Here is a 20568-nt window from a genome sequence, read left to right on the forward strand (position 1 = left end):
TCCACATCTGTCTCAACTTCGATCCTCCTGCCAAGAATGGTACGTAGTACCTCAAATACTCTATCCTGGATCGGGTGGATAACCTCCTCAACATGATTGCACCTAGAACTGATGTCCTCGAAGAGAACTTCCTTCATCTGGAGTAAAGTCGACCACTGAAGTAAACTATGAGGTCCTCCATCCATTATCTTTTCCTGTGCCAGGACCTTCCTTGATGTTTGTCTGATTACTTGCAGGACAGGAATGATAACATCCTTAGTATGAGCAAAAGCAGCTACAGTTATCATCAAGTTGTGGATGACCTCAAGACCCTGAATAGCTCGGTGAATGGTCTGCATCATCCTTGTTGCAAATTCAATAGCAACTGTATGGGATTTGTCAATCCATGAGCTCATAAGCTGAACCAAACTCTTGACTCTCTCTGCCTCACCAATTGATTGAAGGGGAAGTGCCTGTGTAGGGGATACTGCTGGATCCTGACGTCCCAAAGGTTGATTGAGATGGCTGAAGTATGTTCTCCATGCACCTCTCTCTCTCTCAAGCTTTCTATTTTTCTCCATTTCTTCCCTAAGCTTATCTTTCAATGCCTCAAATGAATCGGTGGCATCATCTAGTGTCTGCTCGGCTGTGAGTGGACCAAGCTCAAATGTCTCTACATCATATTCTTCTGCAAGGATCTCACCTTCATACTTGTCCACGGCCGGTGTAGCTATCTGCAATATTCTGGATCCAGTCTCATCTCTAATCATCTTGGACATCCTAGTAGCCTTCCTCTTCTCTGTCACTTCCTGGGAATGTCCAACGAGACTCTCCAAATCAATCACATTGTCCTCATCCTCGACCACAATTACCTTCGTTAATCTTTCCTTTAACCAATCTGGGATGGCAGATCTTGTTTCTTTAACCTGAATCTCCTTAGGCAATTCTTCTTTTCTGGGAGGAGATGTCACTTCGTTATCTTCCCTATCTTCATGCAACTCATTATCTTGGAGAGATCCACCTGGTGACCTTCGAGGTGCCTGTCCTTCTTTATCATTCTGCACCATTGATTCCATGGATTCCTCCATCTCAAATGTCCTCTTCTCCTGTCGAGAAGATGTGCCGGATGAACGATCTCGGTTGGCCTCTTGCTTCTTCTTGGAGGATTCCCTTTTCTCAGGTCTTTCTTTCCTCTTCGAGCCTCTAGGATGGAGATTGCCTTCACTTGCGCTTCGAAGGTTGCCTTCACTTGTATTTCTGGGATTAGGATTACCTTCGCTTACACTTGCCCCACCTTCAACTGGTCTCTCCTCCAAAGTGAAAGTCATAGCTATGCCCTGTTCTCTCAACTTTTGATGCTGCACATCAACCCATCTGCGAGTACAAGACAAGACTGGAGCCATCAAGGCATCTAGATCCACAACCTCGGGTTCATTCCAATCTAGCTTCACTGATTTGCTTTCTCGATCATAAGATGATTGAAGATGCCTGCCACTGTCCTGAGCTTGGTCGGCCACTCTGTAAATCTTGCATTTCCTGATGAAATCTAAAGGCAATCTAGAATGCATCTTTCTTTTCACTTCAAGATCATCTAAGAGATTCATCATAAAATCTTCTATTTGAAACTCATGCTTATATTTCCTACCGACTGTCTCTTCTATATATCCATGTGGATCAAAGCTCTCTCTCAAGGCAAAGAATGAAAATGAATACAAAGCTAACTCCTTCTCTGCGTCATCCATGGCTAGAGCATTAGGACATACCTCAACTGAATTTCCTAATATGATAGGTACAGGAACTCCATTTCCATGTCTGTGTCTGAATGCCTTCGCATAAGCTGCCAACTGTCTAGTTACTTCAAGTAACACTATTCTGTCTGTCGGATATCTTGGCAACATGTATGGAGGTGAAGGACATCCATGAACTCTAATATAAGTAAATTTCGGAAATTGGATGAACCAAGCACCGTACCTCTTTACTAGCTCTTGTGCATCCTGTGATAGCCTATTGTGAATCCCGCCTTGCAACGTCCTGGTGATGTTCATCGTGAAGGTATCATTAACTAACTTGTAGTTACTTCCCGGTGGATGATGCAAGTGGACATAGGAATCACAAACTCTGACCTCACCGGGTCCTCTTCCAATCACTCCTCTGTGAGGTAGTGCTGCATATTCAAAGCTCCTGATTAAGGCATATATGACGTATGAACTCATGTGGAAAGACTTGGTAGCCTTCAGTCTCCTTAACTGTACGTCCAAGCAATGGCTAATCATTCTAGCCCAATGAATTGTTCCTTTTCCCTGAACTATCACTTGGATGAAGTAGAACATCCACTTCTCGAAATAGAAGGCTTGAGGGGCTCCTGTGACTCGGTTGAGCATTGTTATCAAATCCCTGTACTCCTCTTGGAAATCAATCCTATGTGGTGTGTTCGGGATCTTGCTCAGGCGAGGACGACTCTTAAGTAACCAATTCTTGTTGATGATGCTTAGGCAAGCATCTGGATCATCTTCGTACATGGACTTGGCTCCTTCTAAGCTTTTATAAATCATATCTTTATGTTCTGGTAAGTGAAGAGCTTCACTTATAGCCTCCTCTGAAAGATAAGCAAAAGTGTCTCCTTCCTTGGACACGATCGTTCTGGACTGAGGATCATAATGGCGAGCACACTCGATCATCAACTCATGGCACTGGGCTGTTGGAGGGAAGCCGGCCGCCTTAATGATGCCACTTTCAATTATCCTCCTGGCGACAGGTGATGGCTTGCCAATATAAGGGACCTCTCGAAACTTCTTCGTACTGAAGTTGCCCAAGTTGGTATCTCCAATGTTGCTCCACTTAGACACGATCTTGGTCTCCAGTTCTTCGTTCTTTTGATCTTCCTTCATGAGAGCTGGATGACTGGTGGATGCTCCCACCTTCGGGGTCGCCATCGTAACACCTCTCTTGCGAGCTAACTCTAAAAATGCAAAATAAGGCGATTTGTCTAGACAAAAATTGGAGTTTTGAAGATTTCAACGTGATCTTCCCCAAGCGAACACCTTCCTTAGTAACTTCGCCAACCTTAGGGGTCTTCAACGTGATGATGGCAAGTTCTCTCAACTTCAACCTAAGTTCGCACTCCCTTTTATGATGTTTCGCATTACCTTGATGAAATTCGTACCTTGTCTTCTTGATATTTCGCATATGAAAGGATGAATATGATGGTTTGAAATGAGATATCACATCTTCATTATATAGGCGCTCACCCTCTAATTGCACATAGGCCGACTTGGAAATAAGTCAAATAATAACAAAATTTTAAATAAAAAAAAAGGAGGCCGACTTTGCAAAACATTTAAAATAAACCCAAGCGCTCTTTCTTTATTTAAATTAATTAACTAATTAATTAATTAAATGCCTTTGTAATTAATTAATTCGATCTTTTAAAGGCAAAAATAATTAATTAAATGTTTTGCGCAATTTTTAAATGCTAATTTTAATTGGATATTTCAAATTTCATCGATTTTTAGCATTTAATATAATTCAAACTTCATTGGCGCCAAAACATGAGAGGTGAAAGGGTACAAACCACATCGCTCTGGTCCCTGGGAGAGGGACAGGAGCGATCTAGCATTTTGTTCTTGATTTTCACGCCCTTTTGCGTTCAAAGTCACTTCTTCTACGTCAAAATTGGCATTTTAATTGGGGAACCTTGAGCTTGATCGATTCAAACTTTTGAATGAATGTCCCCTAGACCATTTTCGCCTTGGTCCCTTGGTGAGGGATAGGAGCGAACTTTTGTATTTCTCCTTGATCCTTGATCATTTTAATTGCCAACTTACGTCACAAGGCAAGAAATAAATTTATCTATTCATTCTACGCATACTTAACTTGTCCTTTGCAAGGCCAATTTGATATTTAAGTGAATATCGCCCTGGTCCTTGACTGAAGGACAGGAGCGAACCTTGTATTTTAGCTCCAAATTGTCAACTTTTAACATTAACTCCTTGTTTATCACCTTTCTAATGACATTTCGGACCTTGCATGACTTCGCCTTGATATGGTTTTTTGAAGGAAATGACCAGTTTAATGAATATCGCCCTGGTCCTTGACTGAAGGACAGGAGCGATTTTGCATCATTGTGCAAGTTGATCACCTTTTGACGTTTGGTTCCTTGTCCATCATCCTTCCAAAGACATATCCGATCTTGTGAAACTTTGCCTTGGCATGGTCTAGGAAGAAAAAGATTGATTTCATGAATATCGCCCTGGTCCTTGACTGAAGGACAGGAGTGATCTTTTGTTCATTGTGCTAATCCTTGATTATATCGACTTGCAATTGCCTTCACAGTGTAAAATGGGGTCCCTTGATCCTTCTTGAACGTATGGAATGGGATTGATATTCAAAATTTAAGCACATCTAGAGATTTCGCTCTGGTCCCTGGGAGAGGGACAGGAGCGAACTTAGGCATTTCATCATATTTGGCGATCTTTGCAACTTCGTTTCTCTTGAAGCACCCTCAAAACATCATTGCCTCGTCGTACCTTGGTCTGGAGTGATTTTAAACTTGTAAGGAAGGGAACATAACTAATATTTCGCCCTGGTCCCTGGCTGAGGGACAGGAGCGAATTTGCATTTGTAAGCTCAATCACACTTTGCCAATGTTTAAAAATATCTTCAATGGACTCGTCATGCTCCCTTTCATTCATTTTTAAGATGGAATTCGTTTCATCTTGGCGAGAAATTTGTCTAGGGAAGAAATCGCTCTGGTCCCTGGCTGGGGGACAAGAGCGCCTAGGACAACATAGGCCTCACTTGGCGTTTTACAATCTTCAAATTATCTTCAACGGGTTCGTTACGCCTCCTTTGCTTGCCTCAAAGTTAAAACTTACTTGATCTTCGCCTAAATCTTGCCTTATAAGGAAATTCGCCCTGGTCCCTGAGAGAGGGACGGGAGCTACCACTAAAACTCGCCCTGGTCCCTGGGAGAGGGACAGGAGCGATCTTGCTTCTATGGTCCATTTTCCTCATGATGACATTTTCAAGTTATATTCAACTGATAAGATGTATCTCCTTTGTTCCTCTCAAATCGCGAAATCGTTCAAATGTTGCAAGGGCAAGGCAATTTTGGGTTTTAAGCTTCGGTCCTTCAGTGAGGGACAGGAGCGATTTTTGCTCCTGGCACATTTCCATGTTTGCAAATTTCCTCAAATTATATTCACTGGAAAGAACATGCCTCCCCTCATCTCTTCCAATCCAAAATTCATCTTGATCCTGCAAGGACAGTAAAATTTTGAGAAACAAGCTCCGGTCCTTCAGTGAGGGACAGGAGCGATTTTTTGTCCCTGAGGGCAAATGTTCAACTTTTGTTGCAAATGACTAAGTCCTGGCGTTCCATCATGTTTATTCCATCTTTCATTACGTCCTTGACGTTTTAGCTTGATCAAAATGAAGTCAGAATGGTACAGACAAGACATTTCGCCTTGGTCCCTGGGAGAGGGACAGGAGCGATTTGTCCTAAAACTCAAAAAAATTCGCCATTTTCAAATCTCAAAATCTTCAAAGGTTTCAATTCGCGTTCAAACGCATCTCCTGGTGACCCTGCACAAGACAAATGAAACAAATTAATAACCAGGATGCATAAAATATCACTTTCGCCCTGGTCCTTGACTGAGGGATAGGAGCGATTTTGCTTCCCTAGGCCAAAATATCATGAATTTAGAGTTTTAACCACTTGACAAGGCAACAATAAGAGTTTTCCAATGTCCGGAATCAATTATCAAAATTTTCAAAATTTGGTCAAAATCATTCAATCAGACAAAATTCCTCAATTCCATCATCAACACTTAGGCAAAATTTGGACTTATATTCAAAATTCCGACTGAACCTAGACCAACCTACTCAACCTCTGACGAATTTACCCCACCTCAAAATTGCATCCTACGAGAGGAAGCTCAACAATCTCTCAAAATTGGACTGGATTCTGGGTTAAAATCACCAAAACGGAAACCCTAAAGCTAAACCCTAATCCAGACGACTGAAAAACCCTAAAAATAGAGAGAGAAACAGGCAAAACCGAGCAAAAAAGAGGGGGTCCCCATTTTAATGGGGCGATGTGTGAAATGGTCGCAACACATAGCTAGAGAACTTTGAAGGTCTTTTGCTTTCTCTAACTGTTCCTCTAGGTGCTGCAAAGGATTCTGCTTCCTGTACTGGTTTAGTGGCCCATAGTGGTCTCTTCTTGGGATTCTCTGTTGTAGTGTTCTCAAGTTCCAAGGTGATATCCTCAGGTTGCTCCCTCTGAGTTTCAGAAAGAGAATCTTCTTCCAAATTAATGGAATTAGTTGGGATTTCAGGTGTGATGGAACTCCTTGTTCTGTTAATAGCTATATCTTCCTCAAATATGACATCTCTGCTTAATTCTATTTGTCTTTGACCAGGGATGAATATTCGGTAGGCTTTAGATGTTTCATGTAATATCCCTTGGCTAATCTGACCCTGTTTTTGCTTATTTGAACACCAAGGAATATTGTCAAACATTTGGCATACAATGTTTGAAGCCGATGTAGTGAATTCTTTCTTTGTCTTCTTTGGGTTTGTAGGCTGCAAATGAAGTTATGGAAAGCTTCTAACAATGCAAAGTTGTTATAGAAATGATATACTAGCTGTTTTAGACCTTTCCACACATATGTAATGACTGAAATTAACTAGTACAGCTAGTTGACATTAAGACAAACACTTGTCATGCATCCCAAAGTACACCTACAGCCATTAGACATTTAAGCAAACAATTGGCATGAAAGCTAAATGGCTGATCAATGTTGAATGTGGAATATGCAAATTATATCTCCATTAAACATATGCAACCTCCAAATATTTCATGATATAATCATAATAGAAAATGATGCAATGAAGTAATGATTTTCTAATACAATGACCATAGATAGAAAACCTGGTATTTCAATGGCTGCCTTGATATATTGGTTTGATTCTCCTCATATGCAAATCCCTTGTCACATATATATAGCTGCTCAACCTCTCTAAATCCCCTTCTATAGAACACCAACTAGTGTAGCGCACTGTTCATGCGCACTGTTCACGGCACTGTAGCGCACTATTCACGGCACTGTTCATGCGCACTGTTCATGGCACTGTAGCGCACTGTTCACGGCACTGTTCACGCGCACTGTTCATGCACACTGTAGCAGCAAGAACAAACTTGCAATCTGCTCTTAAAACCTTGAATAATTTGTTGCCAAATAAGGATGATTCACAACCAACTATAAATGTTCTTCAACAATAAACTTCAAACCCTTGTAGAAAACTTCACCAATTTGCACAGATGAAAGAACTGAAGTATTCTTTCCCACAACTACAATAATTCAGGTGTTATTTCACACCTTCAAAATTGCTATCAATAGGAAGTTTTCATTTCCTATGATCAAAGAAGAAAATTGCGAAAGCCCTAGGCTCCACAATAAAAATCAATCAAAATACTATTCATCAATTGGATGTCGAGAATGAACTCTTGCCTTTCCTTTTATTCTTTCCTTAAGAGAACTCAAACACCTTCCTGGCCAATGTGGGATAAAAGATTTATTCCCACATTAAATTATTCACTTAACGCACTTTATTATATTAAAGTGACTTTATTATTATAAAGTTACTTTAGAACTTTATAATAATATTAAAATATTAAATAAATCACTTAAGTCACTTAAACTTTAATATCTCTTGATGTACTTGTCTAATTGCTAAACCGTCTGAGCCAGGAGTCGACTCTCCCTGTTCTCCATGTGATTGGATGCCTGTCTAAAAATAGAAACCCTGAATAGTGACTTACTATAAATCGTAAGTATGTGGAACTGAGTCTAGAAATAGCTGCAAAGGCCCAATCAAGGTTGACACTGCCAATAAGCTCTGCTCAGGTGTCTTTCTATTAATAGGAACCCTGACTCTCCCAAAATACTAACTTACTATAAATAGTAAGTGTGCCAATTTGAGTCAAAAAACCTGTGCAAAGGCCAAAACCTGAATCCAGCTGAAGAGTAATGTCTTTAATCACCAAGTAACTGCCACACGAGGCCCTCTATCAATAATTATTAGCCTACGAGGGTGAAATGATAGGTTAATTCTTACAAACTCTGATGCTCGCAAAATGGGGACATTACAGTCCGCCCTCCCTGAAATTGCTTGTCCCCAAGCAATCTCCACTGCAAAGAAACTCCAATCCTCGAGAGGCCCAAAAGAAGAATTGTGAAATGTCCCACACATCCTTAACCGACTCCTGTAGCACCAACATAAACATAGTTGCGCACAATATCCCTGGATCCCAAACCCGGAACGGAAGTTTGCCAAGCCTAATACCCTCTGACTTCCTCTGCGCTACTCTGATCTCAACTTCACCATGCCAGAAGTGGTGAAGCAAACCAATGGGACCCATCCAATACACTGTGCCAAACCTGTCGCCTCCTGGATCCCAAAACAACTGAACTCCACATCCATTCGCCATATAGAGATAAAAATATCTGGAAGCGTCTATAACACAATATCTCTCTACAGCTCTCGGTAAACTCCCATGGATGTGATAACTAACCAAACCATCATGCCCACTGACACCATAGTCATCCTGTAACCATGTACCCATAAGAAAACTTTGTGACATAGAAGTAGCAAACCCTGTTGGATACATATCAGCATGATGTATAACTGACAGCTGTCCCTGCAAGTAATCCCCCATAAACTGCTGAGTCGGGCGATCGCAACTGCTAATCCCATCTTCTGAAGATGATGAATACCCATCCTACAAAGGATGGCATCTCGGAGCCAATCCACACGGATGCATCATCAAGTCCTCTGTGTGTGGATCAAAAGAAAAATGATGAGCACTCCTCACTGTGTAGTCGCGGTAAAATGCTCCAACCTCTGTCAATGGCTCATCACTAACAACATTTGAATCGCGCAACTGATCCCTTTGATTCTGAAAAACAACAAGCTGGCATCCAAAATCAGCTGCATGGGATGAAGTGACAGATTTGCTTCTAGGAGATGGAAACAAATCAACATGGGAGCCATACTCCCAACTAGATGACACTCTGCAAATGCCCTGTGAGGACGGAGTAGCATTGTGTACTACCACACAACTCTCAAGAGAATCCACCATTGTGACACAAGAGCTACCAGTAAACTGTCCTCCATCAACTGTCACTGTACTGACCTCAGGAGAACTTGATGCAACTAGTGGTTCTCTACTGCTCTCAACCAAGGTACTCATCCCAGCTGAAACTTTCGTACCTATATGTGTGATAGATGTAACCACATCTTCACTACAACCAGTGGATATAAAATCCACATCAACTGCCTCTGTATATAACTGTATTATATCTGCAGTTGGTGGAGACTGTGCCAAACTCAACTCCTCGGTAAGCTTCTCAATCTGTAACTGTGACTCTTGAAGAGCCAACTCGGCACTCTGCCATGAGTCCATAGTCACCTCAAGCTCATGAGTGAGCTCATCGACCTGCTCCTCCTTTCCCTTCAATGCATCATAACAAATGCAATCCCACTCGAGAAGAAAATCCCTATCCGCAAGTAGTTTTAGGTAATTTTGTTTCATCATTCCAATTGCTTCTCGAAGTGCATGTATCTCTACAAGGGAAAAACCACTATCACCATGCTCATCTGTCAAAGGAGTACTCCAACCATAGGTAGCCAACATCTGACGAGCAACATCAAAATGCTTAATGGTTGTGGCAATCATATTGTCATTCACTTTTAGTTGCCCAACCAAATGATGAGGATTCTGTAGCTTATGACCCCCATACAAGTTTTCCGGTTCACAATATGCACTATGATATGAGGCTGATTCGTCATCACTCACTACATGATAAGCAGCATCATGTGTGCTTTCATCCATGCACACCTCAACATCTAAGGTACTGCTGCTTTGTACCTCAAAGGATGGCTCAACTGATAAGGTAGAAGTTGCTGGTATGACAGTATCTTCACACACCTCCACTCTCAAAGTAACTGCATGCCCATCCAAAGCACGATCTTGGGATTCCGTATCAACATATGAATCTTCTAGCTTGTTTTCAAAGGTCTGATCTGGAAAATCAGACTCACCATGACATGAATCCTCCACATACAATGCATCATTAGTACCCAATTTCTGAGTACTTTCATGTGACAATTCAATAGGATCATTTTGCACATGTGAAAAAACTGTTGTCTCATGCTCATGCAAAGTTTCATCATCGCTGTCATGAAAATCAGAAGTAGCCTCTATATTAGAAACTTCTTGAGTCACCTCTTGCAAGGATGATGTAGATAAATCATTACCCAAAGCTGTGCTAGTCTCTTCTTGAATCAAATCAGCATGTCTATCAAATTCATCATATAAATTTCTGCATACTTCATAGGAATTTGAAGATACCAAATCATTTTGATGAAGAGTTGTATCATCCTTATGTGTAGATTCTCTATCCATTTCATGTGTAAACAATTCATTAGCTATAGTGTGATATTTATTCCTTGCAAACTCTGTCTTATGGCAAAGACTCGGGTGCAAATCCATGTAACTCATGAAAGGATGTTCCTTCTTAATTTTTTGAGGAAGAGTGCTATACTCCTTAAACATGCTAATCACTTCTTCTTCTTTGTTTGTGGTGTTCGACCTTTGCTGGTAGGAAGTGAATTGAATCTTTTAGGCAACCCAAACTTTGAAAACGTTTGCTCTAAACGCAACAACTCTCGGCTGAGCTTGTATTGTGATTGTTCAAGTTCTTTCAGTGCCTGTTTATCGCTGAACAATGTTGTCATGTAGCCCATTTTCACTACCCAACTGAAAACCAAATCAAAACTGATTTGTACACGGATGATTTTCCCACCAATTGAATGCAACCATCACCCAACAGGTTGGCAGGAAACCGCTCTGATACCACTGTAATATCCCTTGGCTAATCTGACCCTGTTTTTGCTTATTTGAACACCAAGGAATATTGTCAAACATTTGGCATACAATGTTTGAAGCCGCTGTAGTGAATTCTTTCTTTGTCTTCTTTGGGTTTGTAGGCTGCAAATGAAGTTATGGAAAGCTTCTAACAATGCAAAGTTGTTATAGAAATGATATACTAGCTGTTTTAGACCTTTCCACACATATGTAATGACTGAAATTAACTAGTACAGCTAGTTGACATTAAGACAAACACTTGTCATGCATCCCAAAGTACACCTACAGCCATTAGACATTTAAGCAAACAATTGGCATAAAAGCTAAATGGCTGATCAATGTTGAATGTGGAATATGCAAATTATATCTCCATTAAACATATGCAACCTCCAAATATTTCATGATATAATCATAATAGAAAATGATGCAATGAAGTAATGATTTTCTAATACAATGACCATAGATAGAAAACCTGGTATTTCAATGGCTGCCTTGATATATTGGTTTGATTCTCCTCATATGCAAATCCCTTGTCACATATATATAGCTGCTCAACCTCTCTAAATCCCCTTCTATAGAACACCAACTAGTGTAGCGCACTGTTCATGCGCACTGTTCACGGCACTGTAGCGCACTATTCACGGCACTGTTCACGGCACTGTTCATGGCACTGTAGCGCACTGTTCACGGCACTGTTCATGCGCACTGTAGCAGCAAGAACAAACTTGCAATCTGCTCTTAAAACCTTGAATAATTTGTTGCCAAATAAGGATGATTCACAACCAACTATAAATGTTCTTCAACAATAAACTTCAAACCCTTGTAGAAAACTTCACCAATTTGCACAAATGAAAGAACTGAAGTATTCTTTCCCACAACTGCAATAATTCAGGTGTTATTTCACACCTTCAAAATTGCTATCAATAGGAAGTTTTCATTTCCTATGATCAAAGAAGAAAATTGCGAAAGCCCTAGGCTCCACAATAAAAATCAATCAAAATACTATTCATCAACTGGATGTCGAGAATGAACTCTTGCCTTTCCTTTTATTCTTTCCTTAAGAGAGCTCAAACACCTTCCTGGCCAATGTGGGATAAAAGATTTATTCCCACATTAAATTATTCACTTAATGCACTTTATTATATTAAAGTGACTTTATTATTATAAAGTTACTTTAGAACTTTATAATAATATTAAAATATTAAATAAATCACTTAAGTCACTTAAACTTTAATATCTCTTGATGTACTTGTCTAATTGCTAAACCGTCTGAGCCAGGAGTCGACTCTCCCTATTCTCCATGTGATTGGATGCCTGTCTAAAAATAGAAACCCTGAATAGTGACTTACTATAAATAGTAAGTATGTGGAACTGAGTCTAGAAATAGCTGCAAAGGCCCAATCAAGGTTGACACTGCCAATAAGCTCTGCTCAGGTGTCTTTCTATTAATAGGAACCCTGACTCTCCCAAAATACTAACTTACTATAAATAGTAAGTGTGCCAATCTGAGTCAAAAAACCTGTGCAAAGGCCAAAACCTGAATCCAGCTGAAGAGTAATGTCTTTAATCACCAAGTAACTGCCACACGAGGCCCTCTATCAATAATTATTAGCCTACGAGGGTCAAATGATAGGTTAATTCTTACAAACTCTGATCCTCTCAAAATGGGGACATTACATTTCACTATATCCTACAAAAATCCCTTTCTGTCCAGTAGGTTCTAATTTAGTTCTTTTCTCCTTAGGTACATGAATATAAATAGGACATCCAAATATTTTGAGATGGCTAATATCAGGTTTAATTCCAGTAAAGACTTCTTCAGTAGTTTTGTCACCAATATGAGAGTGAGGACATCTGTTTTGAATGTATACAACGGTATTAGTGGCTTCTCCCCAAAGTGCAGTTTCTAGGTTTTGATCTAACAACATAGCCCTTGTTGCTTCTACTATTGTTCTATTTTTTCTTTCAGCAACCCCATTTTGTTGAGGATTGTAGGGTACAGTGAACTCCCTCTTAATCCGAACATCTTTGCAAAACTCTTTAAATACTTTTGATGTGTATTCCCTTCCATTGCCAGTCCTAAGAGTTTTGATTTTCCTACCAGAGTGATTTTCTGTAATAGATTTGAACTCTTTAAATTTCCTAAGAATATCTTCAGATTCTTTACTTTTAAGGAAATAAATCCAAGTTTTCCTAGAAAAATTGTCTACAAAGATTACATAGTATAATGCGTTTCCTAGTGATGGTTCAGACATAGGCCCACATAAGTCAGAGTGAACTAGTTCTAGTACTCCTTTAGTTTTTTTAGAACTGCAGGGAAAAGAGCTTTTAGTGTTTTTCCCTAGTGCGCATCCTTTACAAACATCTGAATGAATTGGCTTTAGTTTAGGTAGTCCTGTGACTAATTTCTCCATAGAGGGTAGAGCACGAAAATGTAAGTGCCCTAGTCTTCTATGCCAAATTTCCGCTTGATCTATGACTTCATGAAGTAAGGTTTGATTTGGCTCATTACACAATTCATATAGGTGTCCTTGTCTGTAACCAATCACTTGTGCTCTTTTGAAGGTGGATGTTTTTGGCCATGCCATTACCTTTCCTTCTATGAATGAGACTCTATATCCGTCATCCTCAAGTGCAGAGATAGAGACTAAGTTCCTTTTGATGCCTGGTACAAATAGTACCCCAGTGAGTTGGATTGAGATTCTAGACTTCAGTCTGATTGTACATGTTCCGACACATTTTACAGGATGTGTAGAGTCATCCCCTATTGTTACCTCTTCATTTGATCCCTCTTCTATTGAGTCTAGTAATTCTCTGAATCCGGTGACATGTCTTGACGATCCACTGTCTATCACCCAAGTGTTAGACTTGTTTGAAGCTTGACTTGATAGTGTTGAATATAATACAAACTTCTCAGATTCAAGTTCTGTGTTCCTCTCTACTTTGGCGAATGATGCCTACTGTTTTACTTTATCAGGACAATTAAATGACATGTGTCCGTACTAATCACATCTATGACATTGGATTTTTGACATGTCTTTCTTATGAAAGCTTTTCCCATGATGGGATTTTTTCTTCTTGAAGTTTCTCTTCTTGCCTTTCTTACGGGATTCGGTATTCAAAATGTGAAGGTCCTCATCTTTAGTTTTGTGATTTCCCCCTTTCATTTGCCTTGACTCTTCAAGGAGGCAGTCATCCCTTAGTCGATCAAATTCTGTAAATTTATCCCTTGCATTTATGCCTTGTTTGAATGATTCCCAGGATTCCGGTAATCCATCTAGAGTAATCATTGATAGTTCTTGCTTCTCGACATGATAATCAAGTTTTTGCAGTTGATCTCTGAGTGAACCTATCCTCATGAAGTATGAGTTTATTGTTTCATCTTTATTTATACTTATGTGGTTCAACTGTCTTTTTAGAGCTAGGGTTTTGCTCGGATTGTTTATCTCATACGTCCTTTCAAGGGTTTTGAACATTTCATAAGTGTTGTCATATTTTCATATAAGTGGTATTATGTGATCCCTTACTGCATCTATCACGATTTTTACAGCTTTATCATTTCCTTCATTCCACAATGTTTTCTCAGGTTCATTTGTAGGTTCGGGCTTGTCTTCTTTTATGAATTTGATTACTTTGTTCTCTTTTAATACTATCATAATTCTGACTTTCCAAGCCACAAAATTTGCTGCTCCTTCGAGTCTGTCCTCGAATCTGATTGTGTTTGCCATTTTAGAAATCTTCGATTTGATATGTAAACTTCGCTTTTAGTCTATTCGGATCTTAAGTAGTTAGGCTCTGATACCATGTAAATGTAAAATAGACTGTTATTGTTTATGTGCAATCAGATTTAATGCATCTTCAAATTTCTGGTACATTAGAGTCAGATCGAAGAAATGAAGAACTGATTAAGTCTCTTATCAATTTGCCTCTGTAGGTATGAAGACAAATGCATATATATGTCACTGATCTTTATCTGTTTTGTTATGTACTACGAACACCAAGTAACAATATGGAGGATGGCGTATATATGCGATTGTCTTCATGGAATCGTGACCCCTGTGTGGAGCCACGATCCTCTACACCGGCGTTCATAACTTTAACCAACTTAAATGTTTGCAAGGTTAATCTGTTAGTTAAACATGAAAGGACCACTTATTTCATCAACACAAGTGTTGCTCTTCTTTTACTATAATTTTTCAAGATGTAGATCAACAAAGATATTGATTTCCTTACATTTTCAACGAATTCTTTTGGGGACAAATATTGCACATTCTAACTAATGCAACATTTTATGACTGAAAACTTGTTAACTTTACTTTGTTATCTATATTTTGATAGTTCCGCTTCTCTTTTTTGTCTATCACTTCAAAACATCAGTTATTAGTTTATTTTCTTGAATTACTCCATAAATTATATCTTCTAAGGAGAAAATTTTCCAAAGTTATCCTTTCATCTATGGACCTGCCCAGGTGTTTCCTGTTCATTGGTATTTTACTTCAGCACTTCCAAGATCATTGTTGGTGGCTTTCCCACTGTGCTTTGTAAGTTCCTTGATGGTTCTTGTATTTGCACCAAGTTTATTTGTTGTTTCAAGTTCCCAGCTTATGATTCTAGTTTAGGCCATGATATAGAAGTTATATTATCTCATCTTCAATTATTTGGCAATTTCTAATTTAATTCTAATGGTAATGGCTGAATTGTGTTGCCTTACTTTGATTCAAGTATGGATTGCAAACTAAATGGGTTCTTGCTGAATTTGTGAGTAATCCTGCCTTGCTAGTAACTTGCCAGAGACACATATCAAGTGGTGCAAAGAAACTCGTGAATTTTCTCTGAGACACAGCTATCAAAACAAATTTGCAGACCCTTGATAAAATGCTTGATAAAGCAGTTAATCTTCCCAGATAACCCCTCAGCTCTGCTATTTTGTCCTATCAGTGATGGATTTGACCCTAGTCAAACTAGTAAAATGGGATGTATGGTCTTGAAACTTGCAGAGGTCATAATATTTAAATATAGACTCAAAATCAGGTGCTATTTTTATTATAACTGCATAACTTTTCAACAAGAGTCCAAATGTGTAAAAGTATTACACTTTAGATAATCCCCTTATTATATTTTTTTGGACTTGCCGCAAAACTACATTTTCCTACTGTCAACAGTCCAAATGTATCTGAATGTTTATTCAATAATGTTCAAGACACACATCCCAAAAGATTATAAACAATTCTACAAGAAGAATCCAAACTTTGTTTCCTCAATTGTCTACCAACTTCTGCTCTCTTGGAGACTTTAAGTTGTACCAAAACAATGCAATGCGAAATGGCTACAACTTTAATAAATTTCCTTTTTGAGTTAACATCTCATTTGTTATCAGATCAAAATGCAACATATAAATGACAATGAAAGGTACAAACAAATCCTTTTCTACAAGGACAGTTTTTTCCTTGGCTATTACACTCAAACATCTTACTAACAGCAATTCTCATTGTACATGTCCCCTGAAAAGTGCTTTCTCACCTTCCCAAACAATGGTCCTGCAACTTTTCACCATGCTATGAAACAAATGTCACATGATTTTGACTTCATACTTCCGAGTTATGAATAAAAATCAATCAGTTGTTTCAGGTTGTGCATTTTGAGATAAATGTTAGGAAGACCTCAATGAATTTTTCTCATTTGGATGCCATCTGTATGTTTCATGGATCCTACATCTTCCACCCATGTTTTGTAATGTCCCTTCTCACAAACTATGTTTTATAAAGGGAAATTAAATTAATTATTTAATATTATTGCTTAAAGTGAATTATAAAGGTAATATTAAATAATTAATTAAATGTGACTTAGACCAAAAATAATTAAAGTCACTAATTAATATAATGGTGTGTGAAACAAAAAAATATTATTATAAGAATGACTTTGGAATTGGAAGAATTTATCAAATTAATAATTTCTTTTCACCTAGATTCTTCAATGGGTTAAATATGGAGTTGTGGAGATTGGTGAGATAAAAAAAATATCAAGTTCTCATTCAATCAACATTTCAGAGGTATTTTATGAGAGGAGTTTCTAGTATACGAGTCGTAAATATTTATATATTTCTGGATTGAATCTATTTTTTTTTTTTAATAGTGGGATTGCAATTCATGAAAATCAATGCCAGTTTGGATATACATGGAATCTTGTGGGAGACTATTTTATTTGGATTCCTTTGTATCAAGAAGCCTATTAGGGGTGATATCTAACAGTTTTAGACAAAATTTCTACAATGAATCTTAGTGACTCACATTTGATATCTGCCAACTTCTATCACATGGATTCAATGTTTCATGGATTCACTTCTTCCTTCCACGACTCTCCAATGGCCAAGCTGGTAGTTAATGTTCAACAACGTCAAGTAAATTCTTCTCGTCACATTTGACAAGCCCTGAGAACTTTTGCAGTTCACATCTCATTATGAATGGGAGTTGGCTCTATTTATTAAGTGCAAGACATAGTTTCTTAGTCGACTGTGCTTTAGTGCTAGTCATGATTGGCTACAATATCGTCTAGCTGCCAGATCAGTTCTCCACATGTATTAGTGTTAGAGTAAAAGGTATTAGTTTACTTAATTAATTAAATCATATTGATTTAATAATTAAGTCACTTTTTCTCTATTTCACTTAAGCTAAATTTAGGAAGCTAAACTTAGGAATATTAATAATTAATTGCTTTTAGGGTTTTCCCTTTTTAGGTTTGATCTCCTTTTATAAGGATTGATCCCTTTTGAAATTCATTATCTGATTATCATTATTGCATTCTCTTGCTCTAGGTTTTCAAAGCAATCTTTGTGTTTTGTAAATCTTCCATTGTTGTGACAGATTATTTGCATACAGGGATTCACTGGGTTCTGTGAGGTTGTATTCTACAACTTTTACATGGTATCAGAGCTTCAGACTTGAGGCTTTCCTGTTCGTTTGATAGGGAGATTCTACCTATAGTAGGTCTTTTGTGCAATTTGGGTTGATTTTGACCTCACCATTGAATCCGACACGTGCAAAATAGTGAAGATTGACCTTTTGTTTGTCAATTTTTGATTCACTTGGGCTAGATCTGTGAGGGTTTGAAAATTCAATTTTTTTGGTGATTTAGGGGGGCACTTGTTTTTTGGAGCCTTTTTGGGCCCAAAAGGACCTCATAGTTGGATTCAGAAAGCTGATTCCATAACTATTTTCGGTGATAGGGGCATGATTTTTTATTGGTACATTTTTTGAGGCACAAAAATCCGTACGGTTGTACCTGCACCTGTGTTAGAAATATTTTCAAAAAAAAAAAATCAACTAACTGGTAAAAGAAAAAACTTTGATTGCTGGGTTTCTAATTTTTTTTTGTAAAACAAAATTCAAGTTGGTGCATGTTGTTAAAAGATTATTTTTCTTAATTTAAAAAAAAAAGTCAACCCCTTGCAACAAAAGAACATTGCATCAACGTTGATGTCAGCATGACATCATGCTGACGTCAGCGGTACGGATGGCTTGCATGGCCCCTTGTGACCCTCTTTGTGCTTGAAAAGAGGGTTTTTTTTGTTTTAGTCATAACTTGGGCATACGATATTGTTTTTTGGCAAACAAGATTTCGTTGGAAAGTTGGTTTCGTCTACTTTCCAGATTTGTGGGTTTCATCCCTTGTTTTTGGTGCTGGTACATTCTATAGCCATTTGAAGTCAGAGGTGTTGTTTTTAGTCTTGAGCTCATATCTTTTCGCCAATTTCTTCGTTTTTCGCGATTCCAGCGACGTTGGGATGATGTTTTAGACCTCTTCATAGCCATCCATGCACTTTTTCCAGATTTTACTCCAAGTACATTTTATTCAGTGTTTTGTGTTTTCACACTCTGGTGAATTACTTGGACATATGAGCTCGTGGAAACTTCTAGTTTGTGTGGGATGACTCTTTTTTGGCTATTCTTAATGTATTTCCAATCTTATGTCTTTTTTTGACATTCTGAGCTATCATTGTAAGCACTTATGATTTTGTTAACGTATTGAGATAAAGTGCCTCTGTATTGCACATGTATTATGGGATCTTGCACACCAGTTTTGTGCCTTATTGTATTTGCACTGTGATATAAAGTGCCATGGGGGTTTGATGTTTGCCTTTGTTTGCCTTCATACCTTTCTCATGCGTGTGTGCCTTGGTTTGCACACCCCCTGTATTTGCTTGTACTTTCATGTCTGTACGGTCATATGTCCTTGGTTCTTCTTCATGCACTACATTATGGCTTTCAGATTCAGTGTACCTGTCATACCTCTCCCTTGTCAGCATTATGGGGGGGTTTCTACTGTTGGTGCTAATGCTTCCTTAGTTTCGCGTTGGAGTGAGCTATGTATTCAGTATTTGTTCCTATGTACTAGGCGGATGTAGCGGCTGGTTATGCATGCATTTCGGTGAGATGGAATACTTACCATGTGGACACTCTTGCATTCCTATTTTTCGGAGGCGACCTTCCATTTTTTCATTTGATCAGTTCTTCAAACTTTTGATACTCGTGCCATTTGTATCTTCGGATTCCAGATGTTTTGTCTGTGTTTGCCATCTGATTCGGATTCGAGTAGTTTCATTGAGGGCACTCATGCAGATTCATGTCTTCTTGATCCTGATCATCTTTTGTTTCAGAGGAGGTTCTTATTTCAGCATCATAGCAGTCATTCGATGACAGTGTTTGCAGCTTCTTCATGCTTCAGTGATTCTTCATGCTCGTCTTTTGTTCCTATCTTTTGGAACATTCTTGTTTGGAGGATTCTTAGTCCTTCACTTGAGCTTTCATCTCTTCTTGGAGAGGAGTTTTGTTTCCACTGAGTTTTCTCCCTTTTCTCCACTTTACAGAGATTTCATTGTACTTGGGTACCTCATCAGGCCTTGTTGTCGGGACTCATTTTTTTTGGCTTTCATGCATCTAGTCCTTAGTTGTTTTTAAGCTTCTCCCTAACTTCATCTTAGGGGGGGTGTTAGAGTAAAAGGTATTAGTTTACTTAATTAATTAAATCATATTGATTTAATAATTAAGTCAGCTTTTTTCTATTTCACTTAAGCTAAATTTAGGAAGCTAAACTTAGGAATATTAATAATTAATTTGTTATTAATTATTAATTGCTTTTAGGGTTTTCCTTTTTTAGGTTTGATCTCCTTTTATAAGGGTTGATCCCTTTTGTAATTCATTATCTGATTATCATTATTGCATTCTCTTGCTCTAGGTTTTCAAAGCAATCTTTGTGTTTTGTGAATCTTCCATTGTTGTGACAGGTTATTTGCATACAGGGATTCACTGGGTTCTGTGAGGTTGTATTCTACAACTTTTACAATTAGTTTAATCCAAAGGTTGGCAATAACATTCACACCAAGATGTGTCTTCAGGAAAGTTAGAGATTAAAGGAAACTGCGTTTGCCAACAATAGCATTCGCTTCCAATACATGTGCAATTTTTTTATCATTACACTTGATTGATCCATTCAACTTAGGCAGTCATTTTATGACCAACCTCGTACTTATCCAAAAGTCTGGTCAATGACCTTATTTGTAACTTCAAATAAACTTCTTGAATGAGAAAAATATCTTAATCCAATGCTAACCTCTAATATTTGTCTTTCATAAAGACTTCACAAATTTCTTGAATTTGTCC

General features: G+C 38.4%; 1 protein-coding gene across 3 annotated transcripts in view; it reads left to right on the forward strand.

Moving 5' to 3' along the window:
* The window catches only part of LOC131073130 (dol-P-Man:Man(7)GlcNAc(2)-PP-Dol alpha-1,6-mannosyltransferase), a 291571-nt gene that overhangs the window by 181798 nt on the left and 89205 nt on the right, over positions 1-20568 (forward strand). For all 3 annotated transcript variants that reach the window (XR_009112833.2, XM_058009516.2, XM_058009515.2), the window contains one exon: positions 15382-15453. Coding sequence is in view for 2 of the 3 variants with exons in the window: in XM_058009516.2 (XP_057865499.2) it covers positions 15382-15453 (72 nt within the window). In the remaining variant the exon portion in view is untranslated. The remainder of the gene's footprint in view (positions 1-15381; positions 15454-20568) is intronic.

This window comes from Cryptomeria japonica, chromosome 5 (assembly GCF_030272615.1).
Source record: "Cryptomeria japonica chromosome 5, Sugi_1.0, whole genome shotgun sequence".
Lineage (NCBI taxonomy): Eukaryota > Viridiplantae > Streptophyta > Pinopsida > Cupressales > Cupressaceae > Cryptomeria > Cryptomeria japonica.